The sequence below is a fragment of the Babylonia areolata genome, chromosome 11, assembly GCF_041734735.1.
Source record: "Babylonia areolata isolate BAREFJ2019XMU chromosome 11, ASM4173473v1, whole genome shotgun sequence".
Classification (NCBI taxonomy): domain Eukaryota; kingdom Metazoa; phylum Mollusca; class Gastropoda; order Neogastropoda; family Buccinidae; genus Babylonia; species Babylonia areolata.
In genome coordinates, this window is record NC_134886.1 from 3,495,749 (window position 1) to 3,521,872 (window position 26,124).

Sequence of the window (26,124 nt, forward strand, 5' to 3'; positions counted from 1 at the left end):
ATATAATTATAAACATAGCCTACTATACTGCACATTGATTATAATAGACAGATAAGATAAGAATAAAGATGAATTGCGGAAAACCACAACCAGATAATCAGCATACACCCGCACCGCACCCCCCCCCCCACACACACACACACACACACACATACACGCGCGGATAACTTGATCAAACAAGAGTAATAAACATATGTTCTCAAATAAAAGCATTTCACATATTCGCTTTTAAAAACATTGCAATTAAGAGAGGAAACACACACACACCTCAAGGATCACTGCACCCCAGTTCTCTTCAGCCGTGTCATTTCACGGAGGCCTGATGACACCATCAGGGCGCTGGTCGTGTTGGTGGTCCCATCTTGCCACGGTCATAGTCTGCAACAACCGTCATAGCAAGTGTCAATCATCTGTCTGTCTTCTGTCACAAGTGTCTCAATCATCTGTCTGTCTTCTGTCACAAGTGTCAATCATCTGTCTTCTGCCACAGGATACACTTGTTTTAACCCCCCCCCCCCTCTGTGTGTGTGTGTGTGTGTGTGTGTGTGTGTGTAGGGGAATGAGGTGGGTGAATTATAATGGGCGTTTGTGTGCATGCATGGCTGTATGTAGGGAGAGGGTGGGGGAGACACGTATGTATGTATGTATGTGAGTATGTCTGCGCGTTAGAATATTTTTTGATATAATATTAATGAAATTTGGTAAATTGGTTTGTTAAATATGTTCTTTTTAAATCATACTTTTTTTTCTTCCCCCCCCCCCCCCTCAAATCAGAATTTCCTTGTGTTGCTCAGTTAATATTTTATTCAAATGGTTGCGAAAATGTCAGTACAACAAACAGTTAATCTGACAATAAATGGTTTCAGTCAGTCAGTGTGTGTGTATATATTTTTGGTTGTTTGTTTGTTTGTTTTCTTCTCCAAACCCAGACTACCCAGTGTTGACTGTGATATCAATGTACCTGGCCTCAACATAATTCATAAATACCCTTCATCCCCAAATGCCTCAGCACTGCTGATTCATGTCAACAAGATGGTCCAGTTCAAATGACCAACCCATCTTGAGAACAATGCCATTGGAGCTGAATGGCTTGAAACAAATATCAAACGACACAAACCCATCATCAAATCTATACAGAAGGCCATAAATCAACTAAAAAATCAATCACCTCCGTCCTAATCCTCTCCTGTCCATATTTTACCAGATGACATCAAAACACATTCTTCCACTATAGCTGAGAAAACTATTCTCAATAACCACATAAGATTTAACATTGAAAAATGATAACTATACTGTGACTCAAAAACAATATCACTGAGAAACTCATCATACACTGAATGTCATTAACCAATGTGTTCCAATGTCTTGAATCATCTAAAACAGTCTTGTACAAAAAGACATGACGGGACTTATAAAATTGTAAAGATAATGGCTCCAGACTCAGTATTTGCTGACCTACATTTATTACTTTTCTTAATAAAAGAAATAATTTCCTACCACAATTCAAACATGCAAAAATTATCCCTCTATTCCAATCCGGTGGGAAAAACCAATCAACAAACAACTGACCCATTTCTTTTCTGTCTGTACTGTCCAAACCATCAGAATAATTTTAAAATAATATTTATCAGCACCTTGAACATTTTGTTGCATAAAAAAAACAGTCAAATTTTAGGAAACATCACTCATGTCACACTGCACTTGTTAATCTAGTGGCTTTACAACATTAATGGCAACAAATTTTGTGGAGCACTTTTTATTGACATCACAAAGGCTTCCAGTTTCATCAGCCGTGAACTGCTTTGTGAAGAGCTTTTGTTTTTATAGCGTATCAGAAATAATAAAACCGATATATATATATATATATATCCCCATTCCTAAAAACAACAGCAACAACAGGAAATTGTGTTTATCAATATATCTGTCAAATGCACAGCCTGTCATGTACAGTTTCCATAAAGGTTCTGCACTTGACCCACTTCTGTTCTTGATATATCTATTAATGATCCTCCTTTGTGTAGTTAAACGTATCATGTGAATTTTTCTGTGATGATAAATCTATCCACACCGGTCACATTGATCTTAACAGCATCTCTCCATCATTCCAATCACCTGCTGACAAAATAATGCATTTGTGACTTGATCACATCTCTGAACTTGCCACCCCCCCCCCCACCCCCCCCCCCCCCCCCCCCCCCATCAAAAAAAAAAAAAAATCTAAACTCATGCTTATATCGGTCAAAAACACCAGTAGACTGTTCCCCATCTCCCCTAACAAATAACAGCACATCCCTTGGCAGCCCACTTAAATCGCACCCAACAGCAACCTCCCACAATACAATTTTCATCGACATACTGATCTGTGGTTGTCAAGTGGAAGAACAAGAAAATCAAAACCTCTGTTCCACTTCTGACCATTTATACTGACTGCAAGCAAAGAAGTAGTTAACTCCAACAGCGGTGGGTGTCACAACTGACAATAACCCTGCATGGAATGATCACATTAACTTATGTCAAAATATTCTCAGAAAGACATTCCATTTGTGTTGAATTAAACACTTTCTAAACTTACATACCAATACCAATAAAGTATTTTCTGCAAACATAATCTCTCATCCATCATTTACAGATCCACTGTTTGATACTGAAAGCGCAAATTCACTTAAACCCCTATGCAGTCTCTATAAACAGGCTGTCATTAGTATCAAAACAGTTCCCCCCAAAACCATAATGTTTAGATAAACAAGACTGAATCATTGGCTATCTAATTACCTCTGTGGGCAGCATTTTCTGCAAAACAAAAGTTTGGATGCAAAGAATAACGTCAAGGACTGTTCACACTAACTTTGCATCAAAGTTTCATTTTTACAGGTGAGACTGCAGCAAACATGAGATCCCTGTTCCAACGATTGACATTCAAATTCAGCCTATGTTGCTCTCGTATTTACTTTGGAACCAGCTCCCACCATACACGAGATCGCTCAGTGACACATCAACATTTAAGAGGCATCTTACCATTTTGGAAACACCAACACACTAACGCTGTTATGTGCGCTGCTATTCTGTTTACATTTTGCAATATGTATTATTTCTTGTACCAGTTCACATTTTAGTCCTTATGACAAACACATGTTTTTCACATGTAAAAGGCTTCATTCACGATTGTAAAATCTTTCCCCCTCTCTCAGTATGTCAGTCTATTAACATGTCCGTCTCACAATCACTACTATGATGTTCATTTCATTTATATTTATGCTTTTCCATTGATTGTATGTGTTATATTATGTAACAGTATTGGGTGGTGTGTGTGTGTGTGTGTGGGGGGGGGGGGGGTGTCAAATTGCATGCTCATGGTTTTTCATTACTTTATAGAATAGATCCTATATAGAACAGTTCATACTTGATAGTATGCTTTTCCAAGGATTATTTTTGTGTGTGTCTTGCATTCTCACAACAGGAAGGTTGTGCAGAGGGTGTGGGGCCTTGGGTGTGTCGCATTGCATGCTCATGTTTTTTTGGTGTGTTTTTTTGTAAATGTAGAATAGATCCTTTACAGGGCGGGGACAGGATGTAAAAAAAAAAGTACATTATTGCTTATCTATTATCCTGGAAAATAAAGAATCTGCCTTATCTATCCGAAGGATGTTGTGTATTGGTGTGGAGAGAAGAGGTCCTGCCTAGATACTGTGAAGTCAGTCTATTATACCTATCCCTCATTCTCTTCCTTTTTCTCTCTCCCGTTAATGATTTTTTTTTTTTAATGCGCTGTGCACACTCAAGTCACTTGAAGCTCCACCAAGACGGCGTGACTGGATGGTTGAAGTGGCCCGGCGACGGGCGCAATAGCCGAGTGGTTAAAGCATTGGACTGTCAATCTGAGGGTCCCGAGTTCGAATCACGGTGACTGCACCTGGTGGGTAAAGGGTGGAGATTTTTACGATCTCCCAGGTCAACATATGTGCAGACCTGCTAGTGCCTGAACCCCCTTCGTGTGTATATACAAGCAGAAGATGAAATACGCACGTTAAAGATCCTGTAATCCATGTAAGCGTTCGGTGGGTTATGGAAACAAGAACATACCCAGCATGCACACCCCCGAAAACGGAGTATGGCTGCCTACATGGCGGGGTAAAAACGGTCATACACGTAAAAGCCCACTCGTGTGCATACGAGTGAACGCAAAAGAAAGAATGAAGTGGCCTGGCAATGACACTGAGTTTATCCCCATTAACTCTTTCGAGTCATAGAGAAACAAGGAAACATGACAACAACAGGATGACGGCCACAGAGGAAGAACGAAGATATTCTAAACAGAAGAAACAAAAGGGGGGGATAATACAAATGGGGAAAAATAACATCACATAAAATAATACAATGCAATAAGGATAGCGAAAGCAGTACTCCATAGACAAACGCACAGATCATAACTTAGATTTACAATAATTGTGAGTGAAGTGACATGTTTGGCTCTGTATCTGACTAGCTGAGCCTGAACTGGGAACTGAGGAGTTAGCTGGAGCATAGCAATAACAATGACATGTTTTAACAATATAAAATACACAATAATTTGTTATTTTAGCACCCATTTGCCTGAATACTGGAACTGGTTTGATATATACAGGAGAGAAAAAGACAAAAAATAATGATCATGCAATTACAAATAGAAATGTACAGGATGCAGTGTCAAGATTAACGCATGTCATTATTCTAATTCCTATTCAACAAGAACAGTTAAGGCATAGGTGGTAAAGAATCCAGGCAAAAGATCAACCATCCACGCAAAAGATGAACCATGACAGGGGAAGTAACAACGAACGTCTTACGGATCAGATCAAGGAGAGTGACATTTCCTTCTTTTACAACGGGAACTCACTCTCCCTGCTGTTCCGATCCATAAGACATTCGTTGTTACTTCCCCTGGCAAGAGGACCAGTATGATGACCCCTCAGTTCCCAGTTCAGGCTCAACTCGTCAGATACAGAACCGAACGTGTCATTTCACTCACAATTCTTGTAATTTAAGTTGTGATCTGTGCATTTGACTATGGAGTATTGCTTTCACTATTCTTATTGTATCGGACAGAGGAAGACCTTTGACCTTTTATTATCTCCCCTTTTATTTCTTTTGTTTAGAATATTTTCGCTCTTCCTCTGTGACCGTCATCCTGTTATTTTCATGTTTCATTGTTTCTCTGTGACTCAAGAGTTAATGGGAATAAACTCACTGTCAGTGATCTATGATTTGACCATTAATAAAACACGTGGGGAACACATCAGATCTATGTACTGAAAATCTATGTACCTGTATGCTCTAAAACCACCAGCTTTCTGATGACAGGTGGTGGAAAAAATAGTCCCCCCCATACTCCCGCCCCCCTCCTCCCCCCCACCCCCCAAAAAGAAAAAACAACAAAAACAAGAAACAACCCACCATCCCACACCCGGCCGACACGACACTCGTATCAATCACGAACAATTAACACACTTTGCACGTACTCAGACCTCCCCGCTGCACTGAATTACTATTAGCCGAGATTTCTGGTTAATAGTTTACAATAGCGACTGGACTTGACTTGACGGTTTAGGCCTCTCCCGAGGCCTGTTCGTGTTCCAAAAAAACTATCACTGAATTGGCTGCATGCGTGGCGAGCGCGGCTAGACCAAATCAGTTGCTCTGACAAGATGGGTTGTACAGACCAGGTAGGCCCCTCCAGCGTTTGTCCAGGCGGCTCTTGAAGGCGTTGACTGACGGCGCCAGGACCACGGAGTCTGGGAGACCGTTCCACTGTGTCACTACTCTATTAGAGAAGTAGTTCCCCCTGACATCAAGGCGAAAGCGTTGTTTCTGGAGCTTTAAAGTGTTGCCTCTGAGGTTTCCACTGAGTGACGACTGGAACACTGGCCTCTGTACATCATAATGTCCATGGAGGTATTTAAATACTTCTATCATGACCCCTCGCAGCCTCCGGTGTTCCAGACTTAGCAGCCCCAGTAGTCTCAGTCTCTCGGGGTAAGGGTTCCCTCTCTTTCAGTGAGCCCAGGAGTTTTGTTGCGGAAGCCGGGTAGAATCGAGAGTAAAAACATACGTACTGGAAAGTCTACGAAAAGTTGCATGTAAATCTTCACTAAGTGGACAAAAACAAATCAGAAACAGATTTCAGTGAACTCGAAGTGCTTGAGGCCTCGCGGCCGTGCGAGGCCTGTTCAACGTCGAACCAAGTCCAGTAGCCCGATGTAATCGTGACAGGTAAAATATTGGTAGGTTTGCACATTAAATTAAGTCAACGGATGAAAGTTGGGCAGTTGGAGAGGTGGGGAGAAACACACCAAGCTTACTTCGGCGCTTCCGTGGAGAAAGATTCAGTGCAAACAATCCCACTCCACCGGCACGTGCATCCCATAATTATGTATAACGCTCAACGGGTTCTCCATCAATGGAAAATTAATGTGCACGCAACATGAATATTCCCCTGACTCCATATAAACAAACTACGAACAGGCTATGAGAGTTTGTTCTTGCATATCATAATATATCTAAGTTCCTCCACGTTATAGAAATATGCATACTCACAGAGGTCCTTGTTCAGACTGGACTCCTTTCTAAGCATGGAATGGGTTCCCGACGAACGTATGTCAGTAGTCCAACGGGCGAATTTTCCCTTCCATGCCGCTTACAAAACGAACTGTTAACACAGTAAATAACAAAGTTGAAGAAATGTCATAGTGAGTTCATATAGGTGGTTGTTTTTTCCATCCATAATTTTGAGGTCTTGGAGACTGTTTCCATTTTTGTATGGTCGCCTAAAGGGGTTTCTTTTACTGTAAGTCTTTTTTTCTTCTTCTTTTTTAAAAGCAGATTCCTTTTGTACACCGTAACCCCGTTTCTTTCAAACTGATCTCTGCTCCACTCCGAGGCTGCCGATGTGAGTTCACGAACCTGTTGGCTACCTCTCACGGCGTGTTGGACGGGTAGCTCGTGGTAACTGCACGATTTTTGCGGCGTGTCAGCCGAGACCACCAGTGGACAACGTCAAGATCTCTGAGGCTCCCGAACAACATGACCCTGAGGGCTTTTTCTTGATGCGTCATTACCAGTTCCCACTGGGGTGGATGCAGGAACGAACAGTAAGCGTACATTGTACTTCTGGTACTGTCAATAAAAGATGTCGAGACGAAAGAACGCCCACGCTGACACAGAAACACGCTAAATCTCACCGTCCCTTCACTGCATCCCCTCTTCCTTGTTTACTATGGCTAACTACGATAAAACACGAGGGCACAACTTCAAAATAAACAAAACTAGTTTCGTAACTAACCAGTTCCGCAAGTTCTTTACTAACCGTATCATAAATCTGTGGAATAACCTTTCCTATGACACCATCAATGCACCAACGGTAAACGTCTTCAAAAATCACATTGACAAAACGTTTAGGAACCATGTATTTTCCACAGAGTTAAATCTTTATTGAGCTGTAGATAAATGTAGTATACACTATGCCAGATTTAAACAAGGGTCTGTTCACAACAAGTGATCCAGAAGCACATAAATGGACACTGATTATGAGGGCAAAAGGCTTTTAGCCTATAGCCAAACATTTCTGTGATTCTGTGATGGTAATTCTCCGTGTTCGGCTTAACCATTGGTCCGCACTCAGACTTCCTGTCATTTCATTTTTTCCTCCCCCCCCCCTTCCCCCACTTTTGCTCCGCCATACGTACTCTTTGTCAGCTGATTGTCAGTTTCTCCTTCTCTAAGCTAAAACCGCATTAGGTTGTTCTGCCTGTCCATTGGTGTTGTTTAGTTGCTTTCAAGTCCGAGACCTTGGAAAGAAAGGGTGGATGCCTCGTTTAAGTTTCTCAAGGCGGCCTCAGTAAGACAAATTCATATATATTTCACCACATATGCTAGACAGATGCCTGACAGCAGCAAAAGCCAACGAGCTGGTCAGGTCACGAGTGCATGCATTTCAAACGTGGGTTTCTTCAGCAGAATTTTGCAACACTTGTTGCCATGGGTTCTATTTCAGTGCGCCAGGTGCAAGCTACACACTGGACCTCGGTTTATCGGCTCATTCCAATGACAAGACGCTCGGTTTTTCCAGTCAAACTTGGGAGAAGGGTGAGAGCCTGCGGGAATCGAACCCTGACCCTCAGTCACAAACACTGTGTTAACCATTCTGCCACCTTCCTCCTCCCTCGGATGTCTCCGAATTCAAGAAGGAAAAAAGAAAAAGAGGAGTGGAACTACTTCTTCTTCTGCGTTCTCTCGTATGTACACGAGTGGGCTTTTACGTGTATGACCGTTTTTACCCCGCCATGTAGGCAGCCATACTCCGTTTTCGGGGGTGTGCATGCTGGGTATGTTTTCCATAACCCACCGAACGCTGACATGGATTACAGGATCTTTAACGTGCGTATTTGATCTTCTGCTTGCATATACACACGAAGGGGGTTCAGGCGCTAGCAGGTCTGCACATATGTTGACCTGGGAGATCGTAAAAATCTCCACCCTTTACCCACCAGGCGCCGTCACCGTGATTCGAACCCGGGACCCTCAGATTGAAAGTCCAACGCTTTAACCATTCGGCTATTGCGCCCGTCAGAGGAGTGGAACAAAAATGGTGCTTCACGTTCGTATCATAATCATGGATAACTGGTAAGGTCCAGGTTTGGCACCCTAAATTATTGCACATATTTTACCTCTGTAAAGATGAATGAAAGAGTAGTGAGTGACAATGCACATTCGAAAACAGAAGCGGTAAAGGAAAGAATCAGAGAGCGCGAGACTGGGACAGTAGCGGGGGAAGAAAGGAATTTCTTTTTTTCTTACCTTTGTGCCGTTCAACAGCAACAGGAGTGGGAAAGATTTCCGACTGGCTCAGCGTGAACACACCAAAAGTTGAATGCGTCCTACCGGTATCTTTCTGTCTTTCGTCCGAAAAAACAACAAAACTGCGTTTCACAGCAGATGGAATCCTTACAATTTCATTAATATTTGTTCCTTTTTTTTGTCCAGTTTGACCATTCCCCATACACTTCAGCAGGCTTCGCTGTCACAACCGGTTAGCATACAGCGACATCGCTCACTGTCAGCCGAGGCCATGTGGGAACGACGAAAAACTCACGTTTTGCACGTGTTATATTGGAAAACGGCTCAGGCGGTGATACGCTCATTCTCTTCCCCTATCAAAATCGACCCAAGCCTGTGTCATTTTTTTTTCTGGATACAACCAATGTCTTGTTGGTTCACAAAAAAAAGATTTCAACTTGAAACGTGAAAATGTTCAGGACAGTTAAAAATCCTTGGTGTGTGTGTGTGTGTTCTGGCTGCGAACGTGCAAGATCATGTACGTAATTTCAAAGGTATTTTTTTGGTTTGTATTTCTTTTTATCACCACAGATTTCTCTGTGTGAAATTCGGGCTGCTCTCCCCTGGGAGAGCGCGTCGCTACACTACAGTGCCACCCATTTTTTTGTATTTTTTCCTGCGTGCAGTTTTATTTGTTTTTCCTATCGACAGAATTTTGCAAGGAACAACCCTTTTGTTCCGTGGGTTCTTTTGCGTGCGCTAAGTGCATGCTGCATACGGGACCTCGGTTTATCGTCTCATCCGAATGACTAGCGTCCAAACCACCACTCAAGGTCTAGTGGAGGGGGAGAAAATTAGTATCGGCGGCTGAGCCGTGATTCGAACCAGCGCGCTCAGATTCTCTCGCTTCCAACGCGGACGCGTTACCTCTAGGCCATCACTCCACGGTCTTATTTGTCGACGGTCTTATTTTCTCAGTGTTTCCTTACTTTAAAATGGAAGCGTGAGGGGAAATACTTGTTTCTCTCCCTCCAATGTACAGACAGTCGTTCAAGAATGAATGAAAGAACCATTCAAGTCAGTCACTGGAAGAAGACCATTTTTACCGCACAGTATTCAATAAATATTATGAGCCTTAATTCCCGCGTGTGTATTCATGTCTGTACGCGTGAAAGAGAGAGACAGTGTGTGTGTGTGTGTGTGTGTGTGTGTGTGTGTGTGCGTGTGTGTGTGTGCGTGCGTGACTGTTATGTGTCCTTTCTTTTGTTATAGTTTGCGTTTTTTTTCTACACTACACAGGCAGTTCAAAGAAATAAATGGCCTACATTTCGTTTCCGGAATCATTTCCACACGATGGACATTACGGGAAGCATTCTGAGTCTTGATTCAGGATTCGCTTCTATTCTGTTTAAAAAAAAAAAACAAAGAAACATGTATAGCAAAGGGCTGATTTCTGACAACATAGAAAACCCATCCTACCATTTGCATGTGCGTATAAGACAAAGTATTTCTTTAGGGGGTAACAGTTTCCACTTGTTCTGTTGTTGTGTGCTTGAATGTTTATATTATGCCATATCAAGAATAAATATGCTGCAAACCAAATATAATATGTACAATGTGTTTATGGACGCATGCAGCATCGTCTGCACGCACGTGTACACCAACTGAACGGGCGTACACATGAGCGTACTTTGGATCAGGGCACAGTGCGTGGGCGTTCAATATTCTCAAGTCACCCATCCGTTTTCTTGCCTCTCCATCCTTCACCACACACACACACACACACACACACACACACACACACACACACACCACACACACACACACACACCACACACACACACACCACACTCACACACACAAGCAAAGGCGCACGCGCCACAACAAACACCTTCATATGCACGCAAACATCCCACAACAAACACCTTCATATGCACGCAAACATCCCACAACAAACACCTTCATATGCACGCAAACATCCCACAACAAACACCTTCATATGCACGCAAACATCCCACAACAAACACCTTGATATGCACGCAAACATCTCACAACAAAACACCAACCCGGAACACAAAGAAAAGTATAACAAAAGTATTTAGTGAGAAATGGGTATTAACAATCAGAACATGAAAAAAAAAACCAGACAAACGAACAAACAAAACCACAGAACCGTCTTTTACGGCTGAGAACAGCCGTAACACACGTGAACATTCTTTGTCTTCAGTTCTGTACCCGTCAAGATAACGTACATTGTTTTTGTTTAAAATATATGTATAATGTTGTAATAAAAAGTGCATTACATTGATACAAAAGGATTGAACGACAAACACAACACAACTGTTTCACCGTACCGCGGCATGCAATGCACAAAACGAGTAACGCACACACAACAGCACAGTGTACACGTACACAAAAGTGACAAAAGAAATTCCCTTGGAAATGAACACCCCTTTCTTCGTTTGCAAAACTGCTTGGGTTATCACTGGTAAAAAAAAAAAAAATTCTTGATACTGCGCATGGTTAGGGTTTTAGTTCATAGGCATATACATTCTCCTTGAATTTGTTACTGTGTTCAAACAAACGAACAAACAACTGAACTGCTAAGTTTTTTTTAATCTGCTTTACAACATCCGTTTTCACAATGAACTGTTGTTTCTTGTTTCACTGTCATAATTTTTTTTATTGTCATTCTTCTTATTCTTATCACTAACTTCGCATTAAAAAAAAGATATTGTTACTATGATCATCATCATCATTATTATCATTGCTATTACGATTAGCTGACGTAGTTTGTTTTGTTTTTTGTTGTTGTTGTTTTTCTGTAGTAGCGGTAGTACGTTCAGTTCGATCACCCCATTGTCTATATATTTAAAGTCAATATAGAAACAAATAACAATTTCACCGCTATCAGGAAGTTCAGAGAGATAACAGAAAGACAGATGACCGGGTATCCCCCACCCCGTTTTTTTTTTTTTTTTTTCTTCTACCCCTCCAGTTTCATTTCCTTCACCTCTCAAACTCCCCCCCCCCCACCCCACCTCCACCCCCACCTCTGTGTTCTCTTTGAAATTTGCTGAATTCGTTCATCGTCCAGTGCTTTGATCTCTCTACCTTTACGATTCCAGTTTTCTGGCAGAACGGCAGAACACCCTGATCTCTGAAGGGTCCTCTGTATCGACCTCTAGCCTCGCTGTCTGGACTGGGGAAATAAAATCGACTGATCCATCTATTCTGTCGAGGTTCGATAATTGCCGGTGGACATAAACTGAAATGTCAGGAGAGTTCCCTCTTTGTCTGCACGTCATCCTCGTACCGACCTTCTTCACTGGGCTCCTTTTTTGTGACCGCCATTAACAAGAGTTCAGTCTTTGAAACCTCGTCTCTTAACTATGTTTGATTTGACGTTTGAGGCCATCGTTAAATAAGAGAGAGAGAGAGAGAGAAAGAAAGAGAGAGAGAGAGAGAGAGTTTCAGTTACACCTGACAGCTTCTTCGGGTGTCAGGCCTGAAGTACAAATCTTAAGTCACCAGCCATGTTCGGAAGTGACGCTGCAACCAATTACATTTATAACACGAACCCGACTGATCTTGAGTGGTTTAACCATGTTGTCAAGCTAGGTTTAATCCCATTCCCAATGAAGTCTGCCCTGAAAGCGTTGTGAACGGCATGTTTAGTGTGCACGATGTGGAAACAAACTGCAGTCACCAGTACGTGTGACGGGACATGATTCTTGACAACCCCAGCAGACAAAATCCCAACAAAATTCCGCCCTCGGAGGTAAGTTACAAAAAAAAACCCGCTTTAAAACACCTGACAATGTATTCATGTTCAACAAAAGCCGTTGACAGAAGTTCACTTATCTCCAGTAGCTGTCATGCACTTCTTTTCGCCACCAGTAAAGATGGTGTTTGGTGGTGGTGAAAACAGATTAACAGAAACTGAAGACAGGTTCACCCAAGCAATTTCACGTGCAACTGTTTCATTTCGATTTCAGTACTCCGCCACTTTTACCTGGTTCGTTCTGAGAAGAAACCAACCAACAAAACTATGGCTCGAGTTCCCCATGTCACCATGTACAATCCACAGCTCTTTTATTTTTTTCTCTTGTATCTTCTTTCTTCTTTCCCTCACTTTTTTCTTTCGTCCGAGCAGCGACTTCCGTTTACCGTTTATCCAATGTCAACATCAATACACATAGGCCTGCTACTTTTCAGTGCAGCAAAAAAACAGCATGTACAACATAAATGGCTGAGAAAAGACCAGTTTCGGTACACAACGACACCAAACAAACAAACAAATGAACAGCAAACAAAACAAAAACAAAACAAAAAACGCACACACATGCACACACGTCAAACATGTTTAGAGCGCACGAACAGCAAGTCCTTCAATAACACACAGTCCGATATTTTCACTGTCAGGGTCAAGATGATGTCATCAAACACATCAGGCTACCTGGTCCCACAGCAGAATTTCTGATTCACATGACCAATTTCTGATTCACATGACCAATTTCTGATTCACATGACCAAAGTCAGATTTCATGTACAGTCACAATACCCTTACCATCCTTTTAACCTAAAGAAAAAACAACCTTCATTCTAAACATATCTTTTTATAAAATGCATCCCAAATTAAAAAGGAGAAGAAATAATGACAACTTTGTTCGAGTTTTCCATATAAGAAAACTGAAGTGGAAGAAATTGAGGGAAAGGAAGAGGGAGACAAAGAAACAGAGAAAGAGAGAAGGAGAGAGAGAGAGAGAAAGAGAAGGAGAGAGAGAGAGGGTCATGTCTGACCTTGAGAAAGCTAAGACTGATGACAGACATATTTCTTTCAGCAAAACGAAAGTCCTTTAGTATTCGCAATCAAGTGAAATAGAAAAGCTAAATACACAATTCTGTTCAGAAACCCCCACCCCCACCCCCTACCCCCCACACCCCCAAAACAACAAACACCGCCCTTTTACGTTACTTACCCACAGCTGGCCAGTTCAGACCATTGCAAGGACTCACTTTTTTCCCCAAAAGAAAAACACAAAGAAATGTTCAGACTGACAGACAACAGTCATGACTTTCATGCGGTACATGACGTAATCAGTACGTGGCTACAATCCTGAATAGGAAAATACAAATCCTTATCTACAGGCTTCACACAGTATCCGCGAAGGGCAGTAAGAAATGTAAACGTGCACGTAAAAAAAACAGCCATAGTCAACTGATACGCCATTTATGTGTCGGTATGCTTCAACACAATGCAACCATTGTACAAAAAGTGCCGTGTCTGTATAAAAATATGAATATGAAACATGATTTTTCCCAATATATACAGGATAAAATAAAGGAACAAAACTCAATACACAGAACATTATTAAAAAATAAAGTGGCCTTTCCATCAGTTAATTCAATTGTGACTTGCTAACTGATAAATAACTAAATATTTTTCAGCCTGCTGAAATTGTTGAGCCCCCCCCACCCCCACCCCCCAAAAAAAAGTGTTGGTCGTGATAAAATGTACTGATTAATTTAATGTCATACTATTATAAGATAAAATACATGGAAACTAATACTTTGGTATATCGACTTGTAAGTGTGGGAATGAACTGAGGGCATAACATGTTAAATCAAATGAAATAACGTAGCTCTTACTGATTGTCTGCCAACAGTATATGTATAAAACCTGATATTTTCTGAGGTTTCACAAGCAGCCACGTCAAAGTAGTGGAATTTCACTCCACAGACTTTGACAATGGAGAAATATGTGAAGCGAAAAGTTAACTAATGCTGCAAGCTAACGTAAGTGATCTCAGTGTTATATCCACTGGTGAAGTTGTTTTGCCCGTTCCACTGATCCTTTGGTGTTTCTGACGATGAAACGTTTGCACGTGGAATACTAAATCTTGAAGCGTGCAGCTGTGGAGTGAAAGTGAAAGCATTATTTCGTCTTAGTTTCAAAAGATAAAATCTTGAGATCTTGTTCTAAACTATGAGATTATAAATCCTTTGTAGTTTCTGAATATAAAACACAATGTCTCGATTCTTGTTAAAACATGAGATATTAAAAATATTCTAAATATTTCAACGTATATAATCATGTTTAAAAGACGACACACTTAACAAGAAAGTCAAATGCAGATCTGCATTAGTTGCAGGAGCACTTAACTTCCAAGCGTGTAAAAAGAGTATAAAAAGAAGAAGAAAAGTCCGACATGTAAAATGCCATCACAAAATTCTGACCATGATGAATATACACGGGTCATCGGTTTACTGGTAAAGAATTGAATTGAAGAGACCAATATTGTTTTGAGAAAATCCACACATTCTACCAATGCCAAAGAAAAAAAAAAAGCGACGAGAGAGAGAATGATGGAGCCCATCAGTACAACAGATCGATGAACAAAAACAGTCATGGTTTGTTACGGATGCATGTTTGTACAAGCAGAATAGAAAGTAGACGTTCGGGTGCAGAGACCAAGACCCAGACGGCCCTGTCAGCAGCCGGAAGTGACGTCAGAGCTGACAGCAGTCCATCGCCTTCTCACTCCGCCACCCGTGGGCTTCAGGACCAGGATGTCAATGAAGCTTGCCATGCCAGTGACGCTCGTTCAGTGTGTACAAAGCCAGCCAATCTCAGCCCTTCCTGTCGTGGAGGCATCCAATCGGCGTAGAGCAACGACAAAAGGGGTGTGTTGTTGCGGTTGCAGCTCACCAGACAGAGCATTTCTTTGAAGGGTTCATATAAGAGTGTTCCGAGCATTGGAAGGCCTCTGAGAAACTGCGCATGTTCTGGAGTGTGCCGATTACCCTGAACACAAAACAGCATCTTCATAGGTCTCCACACATACATGCTGTCACAAGCAAGAGAGGCTAAGTATTCGAGACTCACGTGTGATATCCTCTGAATTAAACAGACAGGCAGAAGCATCTTCACAGGTCTCCACACATACATACTATCACAAGCAAGAGAGGCTAAGTATTCGAGACTCACGTGTGATATCCTCTGAATTAAACAGACCGGCAGACGGGCGCAATAGCCGAGTGGTTAAAGCGTTGGACTTTCAATCTGAGGGTCCCGGGTTCGAATCACGGTGACGGCGCCTGGTGGGTAAAGGGTGGAGATTTTTACAATCTCCCAGGTCAACATATGTGCAGACCTGCTTAGTGCCTGAACCCCCTTCGTGTGTAAACGCATGCAGAAGATCAAATACGCACGTTAAAGATCCTGTAATCCATGTCAGCGTTCGGTGCGTTATGGAAACAAGAACATACCCAGCATGCACACCCCCGAAAACGGAGTATGGCTGCCTACATGGCGGGGTAAAAACGGTCATGCACGTAAAAACCCACTCGTGTACATACGAGTGAACGTGGGAGTTGCAGCCCACGAACAAAGAAGAAGAGGAAACAGACCGGCAGAGTGGAAAAGAAAAATAAGTACACTGCAAAGCGGATGATCTTGCACACAGGATATCTTTTATCTATCTGTTAAGACACTGACCTCTAACTTTGTATCTTGAAAGCATTTATGTTCTTGTTGTAAGCACTAACTGTACAAAGCTTGATGAAAAAATTTAATGAAAAACCCAAGCTCCATCATACTTCATAACTGTCCAAATCATATCATATTGTGACCTAAAAGTCTAACCCCAGACGTAGACTCCAAAAAAGACTTTTTTTTTAAGTCTCATGATGACCAAACAGTATTCCAAAAGTGATGGATATTTATTTTTATGCAAGACCTTATCTCTCTTGAACATACGAGCATTATCTTTCAGTATCATATACCACGTTGTCACCTTAAACGTTTGACCTTGAATTTCAACATGAATAACGCTTTAACCATGACCAGCCACTATGCAAAGTTTGATGAAAACTGAATGCTAAAACATAAACTCTATCAAGCCTTTTTTTTTAATTCTGGCAGTTGATAACTTTGACTTTTGACCTATCATGCGATTGACACTGCTGTTTGAGGAGATGACTGGAAAAGTCTTTTTCAGAACACCGTTTTACTTAGACTGGCTCCAGTACCACTCGGAGAGGACGAGAAAATGTAAACGTTAAACACACTCATACATATGCGTGCGCTCACACACCAAAATAACGACACACAGACAGATGGACACATGGACAAGCATGACCAGGCAATTACAAAGACTCGCTTTCTTTATACATGCAAGTGATAAATGCGTAATGATATATATGTTTACATTGTTACCAACAAAAAAAAAACTAAAACAAACAAACACACACACACACACACACACACACACACACACACAAACAAACAAGCACATACACACACAACAAAACAACAACAACCCAGTTTGTGCCTGAATTCAAAAAATATATCAAGAAAGAATGGCACTACAAAACATATGTATGGAAATAAACAGTTCGTAGCTGATACTGGCTCAAATTTGATGGCAAATGTAATATATATTTATCAGTGTGTGAATATGAAGCTCACACCCCTAAAAGGCCACTTCTAAAGATTTGTAAGTCTTCCAAGGCTATAAAGGGACATGCACAGGTGTGCATGTTGAATTCCTTTACTTCATGTAGGCAGGATGGTTTTGTGAATAAAGCGTATCACTATAAGAAACAGAAGGTTACAGAATAGTGAATAAGCAATACGTTTAACCTTTGCTTTTAATATTAGTTTTTCAGCTATGGTGATTTAGGAGTGGGAGGCTTTATTTCCCGTGGGTAAGTAAGTTCATGTTGCTACGTAAGTAATATTACGAACAGAAATTATCATCCTTACGTGTCAGCTTATGAAGGTAATCTTACAAATGTCATCTGTTTCGTCGAATTGTTTAGCAAATGTTTGTATCATACTCGTAACACAATTTTCGTATTTGCATACTAACAATAATCTCTCTAAATTACTGTTGCTATGATTAATTTTGAACAATGGAGCGATGTGATTGTGTAACTGTGTTGGAAACGTGTTCAGGGCAAACACTGGACTTTGTTAATTCATGCACCCTTAGCGTATGGAAACCTTTTTCTCTGCTAACCCCCCCCCCCCCCCCTCCCCGGCACCTCTCCCCCCTCGCCCAAATATTGTTGATCTTGGAAACACTGGTTAGAACCAGGATTTTCGAAAAAAAACCCACCAACATGTCTGATGGCTGACAGTGATAATAAAATGAACAAAACGACAGTCATACCCTTTGTTGTGTAAAATATGGTTCATGGGGGTAAAGTTTTTCCCTACAGTAAACTGCTCTCTCCTTCCTTCCCTTTTTCACACCCGTACAGTCTCTCCCAGTCCATTTCACCTCGTTGTTGGTCAGCATTTGTTGTTCTGACAGACCCTTCCCGTGTTTCACTATGTCAACAATGCTGCGATACGTAGCCTAGAAATGAGTGTGTGGAGGAGGGGGTAGAGGAGGTGTAGGGTAATGTGTGTGTGTGTGTGTGTGTGTGTGTGTGTGTGTGTGTTTTGGGGCTCATGTACGTTTATGTGTATTTGACTGTGCTTTCATATCTGTGAAACTGCATGTTTGGTGCATATCTGTAATGCATGTGTGGGTGTATGTGTGTCTTCATGTTTCACATTTATTCGCTTATTTATCATCATTGTTGTCTTATTTATTTATTATTATTATTATCATTATTGTTACTACTACCTTTTTATATTGTAATTATTTATTTATTTATTTATTTATTTATTTATTTATTATTTGCTTATTTATGTACGCTTCTCTATTATTTATTCACCTTTTTTTTCTCAAGGCCTGACTAAGCGCGTTGGGTTACGCTGCTGGTCAGGCATCTGCTTGGCAGATGTGGTGTAGCGTATATGGATTTGTCCGAACGCAGTGACGCCTCCTTGAGCTACTGAAACTGAAAACTGAAACTGCTAACTACTTCTTCTCCCACGTTCACTCGCATATATGAGTATGCTTTTACGCATATTACCGTTTTCTGCACCTACCATGTGGGCATTCCTACCCCGTTTTCGGGGGAGAGAGGAGGTGTATGTCGGATATGTTTTTATTTCTATAATCCACCCATCACTGACAACGGGATTTTTAACGTGTTTATCTGATCTTCTGTGCGTATACACACGAAGAGGGTTCAGGCACTAACTGGTCTGCACGTCTGCTGACCTGGAAGATGGGAAAAAATCTCCACCCTTCACACGCCATGTGCCGTGACCGCGGTTCGAATCACAGACTCTCTGATTGAAAGACCACTCAGCTGTTGCGCCCATCAATAATGCTAACTCAAATGGGAACATTTTCATTCCCTTTGTCTAAATGCGCATAATCACTTCAACAATAAGAAACGCTGAAGCCTCTCTGAGTCTCTCTCTTTCATGCTTGCTCATAATCTCTCTTCAACTTGGGGTACTCTCTATCTCTCTCTATCAAAGACCAACCACTACATACGACATAAATGCAATTATTGTTTTGTCTCTTCCGTGGATTAAAAACAGATGGGTTTTTTCTTCTTCTTTTTTTTTCTCTCACCTGTAGCGACCTGGAGAGTGAACGCTGGTGCGTATTCTGTTGATGGCTGCTTCAGGCCGCATGGCGCCACACCACACCTGCAAAAGCAAATCAAACATCATACTGCAGCTGTGTGTGTTCGTGTGGTTCGTCCGTCGGGATCGACGAGGACCATCTAGTCATCCTGGGGGTGGGTGGGTTGGGCTCTGTGGGTGCGCAGATGACTGGTCAGGCCAATCCGCGCCCGGAAGGTTCTGACGCAGTGTGGACAGGGGATGGTGGCGGCTGTCGTGGACTTGCTGGCACTGCTTTTCCTGGCCTGTCTGCGTTGCTCTGCTGCAGCGATTCTGTTGGCCTCACAGGATTTGGCGCCTTCAGTTTGTGGACAGCTGAACGCCACTTTGGTCTGTCCATTGCATTCAGCTCCCATGTGTCGTGGCTGATGTTGAAGGCCTTCAGAGAAGCTTTCAGAGTGTCTTTGAAGCGCTTCTTTTGGCCTCCATGGGAGCGCTTGCCATGTTGGAGTTCGCCGTACAGCAGTTTCTTGGGGAGCCGGTGGTCTGGCATGCGAACTACATGGCCTGCCCAGCGTAGCTGGGCCTGCATCAAGATGGTGTAGATGCTGGGCAAGTTTGCACGAGTGAGCACCTCTGTGTCAGGGATCTTCTCTTGTCACTTTATACCGAGAAGTTTTCTGAGGCTGGTGGTGTGGAAGTGGTTCAGCTTTTTGGCTTTGCGTTTGTAGACCGTCCATGATTCACATCCATAGAGCAGTGTGGTGAGAACTATGGCCTTGTATACTTTGAGCTTCGTCTCCAGGGTGATGCCTCTCCTGTTCCAAACGTTCTTATGGAGTCTGCCGAAGGCAGCGCTGGCTTTGGCGAATCTGGCATTCACCTCGTCGTCGATGACAACTGTGCGAGAGAGTGTACTGCCCAGGTATGTGAACTTGTCCACCGCATTCAGTCGTTGCCCGTTGATGACGATGTTTGGTTCAACGTAAGGCTTTCCTGGAGCTGGCTGGTGCATCACCTCAGTCTTCTTTGTACTGATTGTGAGGCCAAAGTTGTCACAGACAGCAGAGAACTTGTCGACGCTGTGTTGCATGTCAGCTTCGGAGGCAGCGTTGAGAGCGCAGTCATTAGCCAACTCCAGCCTCACGTCTCTCTTCAGGTCCGCGACCACTCCAAAAGAAGATGTAGCCTGCGCCTCGCTCACAGAGTTCGCCTTCTTCTGCCAGTCTGGTCTCACTTAAGGCAGCGATGTCGATGTTGTACCTGGCTAGTTCACTCGCAATGAGTGCTGTGCGTTTCTGTGGTCTGTCCGAGTCGCCTCTGTCCAGAAGCGTACGCACGTTCCATGTGGCAATGGTCAATGGGGTGTTCGTACAGGCAGAGTGAAATCACATTCAATCATACTTTCAACCCGACCATAAAGGGTAACCGAAGGGTTTTCATAACAAAATTAAAATCGTGCAAAAAATGATAAGATGTGTACTTTTGGGTATATAGGTCATAACAATTGCGTGGAATGGAATCGCAAGGGTGAATGAACTTGCAAGTGTGTGTGTGTGTGTGTGTGTGTGTGTGTGTGTGTGTGTGTGTGTGTGTGTGTGTGTGTTGGTAATTAATTCAACGTTTGTTGACTACAGTGATTTTAGACGGGTCTGTGTGTGTGTGTATGTGTGTCGCTTGCTTGCGTTTGTATGCGTATGTGTACGTGTGTGGATGCGTGAGTACGTGTGCATGTGTGTGTGCATATGTGCACTGTATGTAAGCTGTCTCTGAAGGGTTAGAATTGATTATTCCCCCTAAAAAAAACCCATCAAAGCACTTTGCCAAATCATTTTCAAAACGACTAAACAGTAAGGACTACCACACAGAACACTGATATTTTCCCTCCGTCTGTGCACGTTTGCCTTGGGTCATGAAACAGCTAAACGTCCCTCTCAGGCTGTTTATGCATTTTGGCCTCCCTAGCATTCTCCAGCGTCTGGAAGAATTTGTGGTATCTGAGATTAATTACTGATTTATCAGCTACAGTTATATTCCTTCCTTTCTGCAGCATATTCCTTGACCCTGTTTTCTTTATCATGCCGTCAGAATCCTTCACAGGTAGCTCTGGGAGAAGTTTGGATGTGGTCTTTCTCTCGAGGAAACTAACAACACCACTAATTTTTCAAGTATACCTACTCTCTCTTGGTCTCACACACTGTCCAGAACGAATCAATATAATCATGCAATTTAAAAAAAAATCTACAATGATCAGAATTGTGTTATACATAACAAATGATTCTCACTGTCAGAAAAAATTCAAAAACACCTCATTATAACCTATCCTTTATGACAGATTTAAATCTACAGTTTTCCTTTTTTTTCCAGGAACCCACCTGAGCGAAGTTGATAAAGAAAAGCTGATCGTGTGTGTAGCTGAGCATGCCAGGCAGCCTGGGTTCTTCCTCGCCCCTGTCCTGCACCCACCTCCGGTAGGCCTGCAACACGTGAGCACCGTCACCATCAGTACCGTCTGTGTGGTGACAAGAACATTTCCCTCTTACACATGACTAACATGTTTAACTCTCTCCATACGAACGGCGAAAGAGACAACGTTAACATCGTTTCACCCCAGTTACCACCATCAAAATATTGCAAGCGGAAGGCTCTTATACTGAAGAGGTGAATGTTAACAAAGAATACCACAATTCTTACGACGGAAGCTAAAGGTTGGGTCATTCAGACACCCACTGGACATCCGAGGGGTCTGTGTAGAGGAGAAGAGAGGACTGGCCGTACTGAGTGAGTTAAACAGTGTTCACTCCAGTTTTCGCTTATTTATCATCATTGTGGTCTTATTTATTTATTTATTTATTATTATTATTTTATTATTATTATTACTACTACCTTTTTTATATCATAATTATTATTTATTTATTTATGTAAGCTTATCTATTATTTATTCACCTTTCTTTTTTTTCTTTTTTTTTTCTCTTTCTCAAGGCCTGACTAAGCACGTTGGGTTACGCTGCTGGTTAGGCAGATGTGGTGTAGCGTATATGGATTTGTCCGAACGCAGAGACGCCTCCTTGAGCTACTGAAACTGAAACTCACTCCAATTCCCAAATGAAAAAACACCTTACCCTGTAAGCTTCCTTGATTCCTCCGTTGTCTGCAATGTTTTCTCCTTGCGTCTGGATGCCGTTCACCTGCACAGGGCACAGGGCACCGGATGTGAATGAGATAATACCGGAAGTAAGGTATTCTGGAGGAAGGGACACACCAAAAGGGCACCGGATGTGAATGAGATAATACCGGAAGTAAGGTATTCTGGAGGAAGGGACTCACCAAAAGGGCACCGGATGTGAATGAGATAATACCGGAAGTAAGGTATTCTGGAGGAAGGGACACACCAAAAGAAAGGATGGGAAAGAAAAAAAACAAAAAAATTACCAAAAGCCACCTCAAATCCCCATCAGAACCTCGAACTTCTTCTTCTTTGTTCATGGGCTGCATGCTGCAATTCCCACGTTCACTCGTATATACACGAGTGGGCTTTTACGTGTATGACCGTTTTTTCCCCGCCATGTAGGCAGCCATACTCCGCTTTCGGGGGTGTGCATGCTGGGTATGTTCTTGTTTCCATAACCCACCGAACGCTGACATGGATTGCAGGATCTTTAACGTGCGTATTTGATCTTTTGCTTGCGTATACACACGAAGGGGGTTCAGGCACTAGCAGGTCTGCACATATGTTGACCTGGGAGATCGTAAAAATCTCCACCCTTTACCCACCAGGCGCCGTCACCGAGATTCGAACCCGGGACCCTCAGATTGAAAGTCCAACGCTTTAACCATTCGGCTATTGCGCCCGTCAGAACCTCGAACATATCTCCCTCTTCACTACACACAAAATTCCACCCTCTTTCCCCAGTAAACATTAACAACCATACACATTCACACCCACCCCCTAAATCTTCAAACACACACACACACACAAAAATCAGTGAGCAATTAAAACAATTTTCGTCGTCGAAGCACTGTGGTTTAGTTAAAAGATGTGTATTATACATATATATCACACCCCGCGCCCTTGCCCTTATATTTCAAAGAAAAGAGATTCTGTGAGCAATCAAAACAGTTTTCCGTCGTCGAAGCACTGTGGTTTTAGGTTTAAAGATGTATGTTTTATATTTTTTTCTTATAACTTTTATAAAAGTGTATGTGACGATAATTTCGTTGTTGACGTATGTGCTCAAAACTGGTTATATGCAACAGTTCTAGAAGCTTCTGAAAGTTCCACAAAGCCTTCAGGTTTTTATTTATTCCGTGCGTTGTGACACATGTGTTGTCGTAATTCCAGAAAAAAATCGGTTTCAATATCAACGAAAGGAATACTTTAGGTCCTTTTGAGAGGAAAGCGAATTCCAGTTTGAAATGCGCTGAAGGCCACGTCTCCATTTGAAAAAAAACAACATTTTAACGGCCGTGTGAAGACAGAAATTGGGAATATTCCGCTGGAAGTGAAGATAAACTTGCATCCAAGACAACCTTTCTCTGTGTGGATGTGATTCTAAGAGAAATCAGAGCCAACTCGTCTTCATTTCAATCAGCGCTCCACGTCCACCTAAGTCTCTTCATAGCAAGTGTGTTCAGTATAGCTCACACACACACAGACACCAACTACAACAACCAGAGAACCACAACACTATCGAACTGTAACAGTATCATTGTATATACATACATACATACATCTCTCTCTCTATGTATATATATAATGAAATTATATATACATATCTACATATGTGTGTGTGTGTATGTGTTCATCTGAGAGGATACCCAACACACACACACACAAACACATATATATCTATGTACCTCGATATATATCAGAGCACAATAATACCCGACACACACATACATAATCTCAGATGACAATACCCGACAACAAAACTACTACCATCAGCACCCTCAGCGAAGGCGGCCCTGCCTACCTGCGCGTTGACCTCCTTGACGGTGTAGTTGCTGTACTGGTCAATGATGCACTGGGCCCGCTCCTTGAAGCGCTTGATGACGTGGTCATCCCACCACTGGATCAGGTTCCCGTCCTTGTCGAACTGCCGACCTGAACACGTGCAACACGAACACGCAAAGAAGGTCATACACAGAAACATGTGCACACTCACATGCGCGCGGAACTCACGTTCGCATTTACAGAAGCATTCGAACGTAAGTGCGCGTGAATACACGGTATAATTAAAAACTCGATTTCCCTTCTGCAACCTATGTTTGTGCGCGCACGCGCACACTCCATAGACACACACACACACACACACACACACACACACACACACACACTTTCTCTCTATCTAATTCTAACGTGAGAGAGAGAGAGAGAGAGAGAGAGAGAGAGAGAGAGAGAGAATCTGTGATTACCTTTGTCGTCAAACCCATGGGTGATCTCATGCCCAATAACCATTCCGATGCCACCGTAGTTGAGCGACCTGGGTGTGAGAAGACGAATGGCACCATAAGATACATCCTAGCGTTAACATATTACACAATACATATATTCATATATATATATATATATATATATATATATATATATATATATATATATATATATATATATATATATATATCCTACCTTCAACAGTGTAATATCGAGAACACTTACAGTATGGTAAACAGTACAGCAGAAGGGAAAGCGTTCCGATGTTTCTTAAGCACACTTATCCACCAGTCTGCTTGACATTGTACATTAACTTGGGTATGACTCTGTCTCAATGACGTGTTACATAACTATGTTTACAAACTTGCGCTAATGCCTGTTTAACAGTGTACGTTTACTGTGGTATGATTTGAATTTCGAGTTAGTTTCAGTTTCAGTAGCTCAAGGAGGTGTCACTGCGTTCGGACAAATCCATATACGCTACACCACATCTGCCAAGCAGATGCCTGACCAGCAGCGTAACCCAACGCGCTTAGTCAGGCCTTGAGAAAAAAAAAGGTGAATAAATAATAGATAAGCTTACATAAATAAACAAATAAATAAATAAATAAGTATGATATACATAAAAAAAAATGTTTATGTGTTTATATACTTGCGCTAATGCCTGTTTGACAGTGTACATTTACTCTGGCGTGATTTGAATGACGGGTTAATAATAAACTTGCTGTTGCTTTCTGGCAGAGACAGGCAATGGCAGAAGCAGCAGAAAAGAGTTCCAGCTGGATCTGGTCGAGGAGGAAATACTCAATCTAGGCGTACGATAGCTCAGTGGTTAAAAAACATCTGCCAGAAAAAAAGTGACTCAGTGCTGAAGTGGCGACCACCCTGCAAGTGCGGGTTCGAACCTGCTGAGGACCAGGAAAAACAAGAGAGGCAAGGCCTTCAAGACTCACTTGTGATACACTTTTTTTTAAAATCCAAGCTTTTTATGTATTGAGTATAATTTCAAAATGTAATGTTTAAGATGAGAAAGATCAGTTTAAAGCAAATTAAGTCCCCTAGCATTAATTACAGAGTAATTTCCCTTTTTTTACTATCTGCACCAAAACGTTTGCAAAATAAATAAAACTTCCATGCTTAGCAAAAGAAGTTCCTGTTTGAACAAAAAATGATAATAATGACTCCTCTTGTTGTTGTGTCAGAATAAGAGGTCAAAGTGCCAAGTTTAGAGAATACAAAAAATATAAATATAACAGTAAATGCAGTTTGCATATAATTAGGCTTTTAATTTTTTTTTTTTTGGTGCCCATCCCAGAGGTGCAATATTGTTTTAAACAAGATGACTGGAAAGAACTGAAGTTTTCCTATTTTTATGCCAAATTTGGTGTCAACTGACAAAGTA

General features: G+C 41.9%; 1 protein-coding gene and 1 long non-coding RNA gene across 2 annotated transcripts in view; both read right to left on the reverse strand.

Moving 5' to 3' along the window:
- LOC143287272 (uncharacterized) overlaps positions 1–4,793 on the reverse strand; it is a 9,717-nt gene extending 4,924 nt beyond the window's left edge. Inside the window, exons 1-2 of the long non-coding RNA XR_013055926.1 lie at positions 4,659–4,793; positions 268–378 (exon numbers count right to left, since the gene is read on the reverse strand). This is a non-coding gene — a long non-coding RNA (uncharacterized LOC143287272). The remainder of the gene's footprint in view (positions 1–267; positions 379–4,658) is intronic.
- Positions 4,794–10,889: 6,096 nt separating this feature from the next.
- LOC143287466 (neprilysin-1-like) overlaps positions 10,890–26,124 on the reverse strand; it is a 165,828-nt gene continuing 150,593 nt past the window's right edge. Inside the window, exons 19-24 of the mRNA XM_076595468.1 lie at positions 24,704–24,771; positions 24,262–24,392; positions 22,411–22,476; positions 21,664–21,765; positions 19,296–19,372; positions 10,890–15,616 (exon numbers count right to left, since the gene is read on the reverse strand). Coding sequence (XP_076451583.1) covers positions 15,517–15,616; positions 19,296–19,372; positions 21,664–21,765; positions 22,411–22,476; positions 24,262–24,392; positions 24,704–24,771 — 544 coding nt within the window. The 3' untranslated portion in view covers positions 10,890–15,516. The remainder of the gene's footprint in view (positions 15,617–19,295; positions 19,373–21,663; positions 21,766–22,410; positions 22,477–24,261; positions 24,393–24,703; positions 24,772–26,124) is intronic.